General features: G+C 51.8%; 1 protein-coding gene across 1 annotated transcript in view; it reads right to left on the bottom strand.

Annotated features, from left to right (window-relative positions):
- Nucleotides 1-353: 353 nt before the first annotated feature.
- MGYG_05821 (pH-response regulator protein palI/RIM9) overlaps nt 354-1,397 on the bottom strand; it is a gene marked incomplete at both ends in the record, with an annotated part of 2,194 nt that continues 1,150 nt past the window's right edge. The window contains 2 exons of the mRNA XM_003173184.1: nt 354-985; nt 1,072-1,183. Coding sequence (XP_003173232.1) covers nt 354-985; nt 1,072-1,183 — 744 coding nt within the window. The remainder of the gene's footprint in view (nt 986-1,071; nt 1,184-1,397) is intronic.

Raw genomic sequence — 1,397 nt, 5'->3', positions numbered from 1 at the left:
AACTCCTATGAAGATAGAAGGCTAGAGGGGGAAAACTCCAAACACCTAGCGCAAGTTCTGATCAAAAGAAACCATCAAGACCATGGCCGTTTGATATAAAGAAGAAGAAGAAGAAGAAGAAGAAGAAGAGGCATACCCCATGGGATGGGTGGGGTCAATATACATACACCACAAGAAAAATGTACAGGTGAAGGCAATGGTTGAAAGAGGAAGAAAGCAGTGCTGACAAAAATAAACACTCTCGGGCCCTGGGATGCATATCGTATGGATAACAAGGAGCGGAACAATGGGGAAAAAAGTAAGGGAATAGAGAGAAGGAAGAGGGGAGCTGAGCCTCAGGCTAGCTGTTTTGTTTAGCTGCGCGTGTACGCTGCCGGTATAGCAGGCATTGGTGGCATCGGCGGCATTGCGATAACCTGGGGCATCCTGCCACCGCGCCTTGCAGAGTTGGACCGGCCAGCAACGGCACCGAGCTGGAAGTCAGGGTTGTTGCCTAGAAGAGCGTCGCGCTGCTTCTGCACCTTTTCTCGGGGGTTGTCCCATTCCGGCGGCTGCCACTTGGGATTGATTCCACGCTGGGAGATGGAGGTGAAGTGGCTGATGTCACTGACAGGAGAGCGCAGGCCGTGCACAGCATCGACTGAGGTTCTCTGCTCGGGTTCAGGGGCAATGCTGCCAGGGGTGAGGGTAGTCGGGATAAATGCAGGATCAGGGTTTGACGTATTGGTGAAGCGCGTCTCTACGTCTTCATAGTAGGTGCTGGTAGGGTTATGAGCACCCCGGGGAGGAGATCGTGTCATGTCTCTAGGTTGTGTATTGATAGCAGCAATGGGACTGGGAGAACCGCGGGCGTCGATGGGGGAGAGCGGTTGATCGTTCCGGTTCCAGCCACTTCTCGCCGGGATGAATGCGCTGAGAGCGAGGATGTCAGCAAAAGCTTGGGAGATATCTTCGATGTGGTGCTGGTCCCGGGAAGGAAATGAGCCTAGAGAGAGAGAGAGAAGAGTCGTCTTTATACATACGAGAGGTTGGAGATTTCTGACTGGGTGATGGTCGAATTATATGCATTACCCCGGGAGCGTTCCATTTCAATGTCCCGGCCCATGCCGCCAGCGGCCGGGGCAGTTCCATACATGTCATCGTCTTCTCTGCGTGGACGGCGTAGCGGAAAGGGCCAGGACCGCTACGCCGGATACATCTAGTAAAAAATCTGCCTGGAGCCGTGCTACCTTATGGTCGAGGACGGTACAAAGATAGCTCGACATGTAAAGGTGACCTTGCGCAATAATAACTGGAACAGCCAATCTAAACAAATTCATACTTCACTGGCGCAAGCATCCTAAGATATTATACAGGTTCCAAAAATCCCATAACCAAAATATGAAGAGTTAATTCAC

The sequence above is a fragment of the Nannizzia gypsea genome, genomic scaffold (assembly GCF_000150975.2).
Source record: "Nannizzia gypsea CBS 118893 supercont1.4 genomic scaffold, whole genome shotgun sequence".
Lineage (NCBI taxonomy): Eukaryota > Fungi > Ascomycota > Eurotiomycetes > Onygenales > Arthrodermataceae > Nannizzia > Nannizzia gypsea.
The sequence above is the reverse complement of the archived record's forward strand: the minus strand, read 5'-3'. Positions and strand labels throughout refer to the sequence as shown.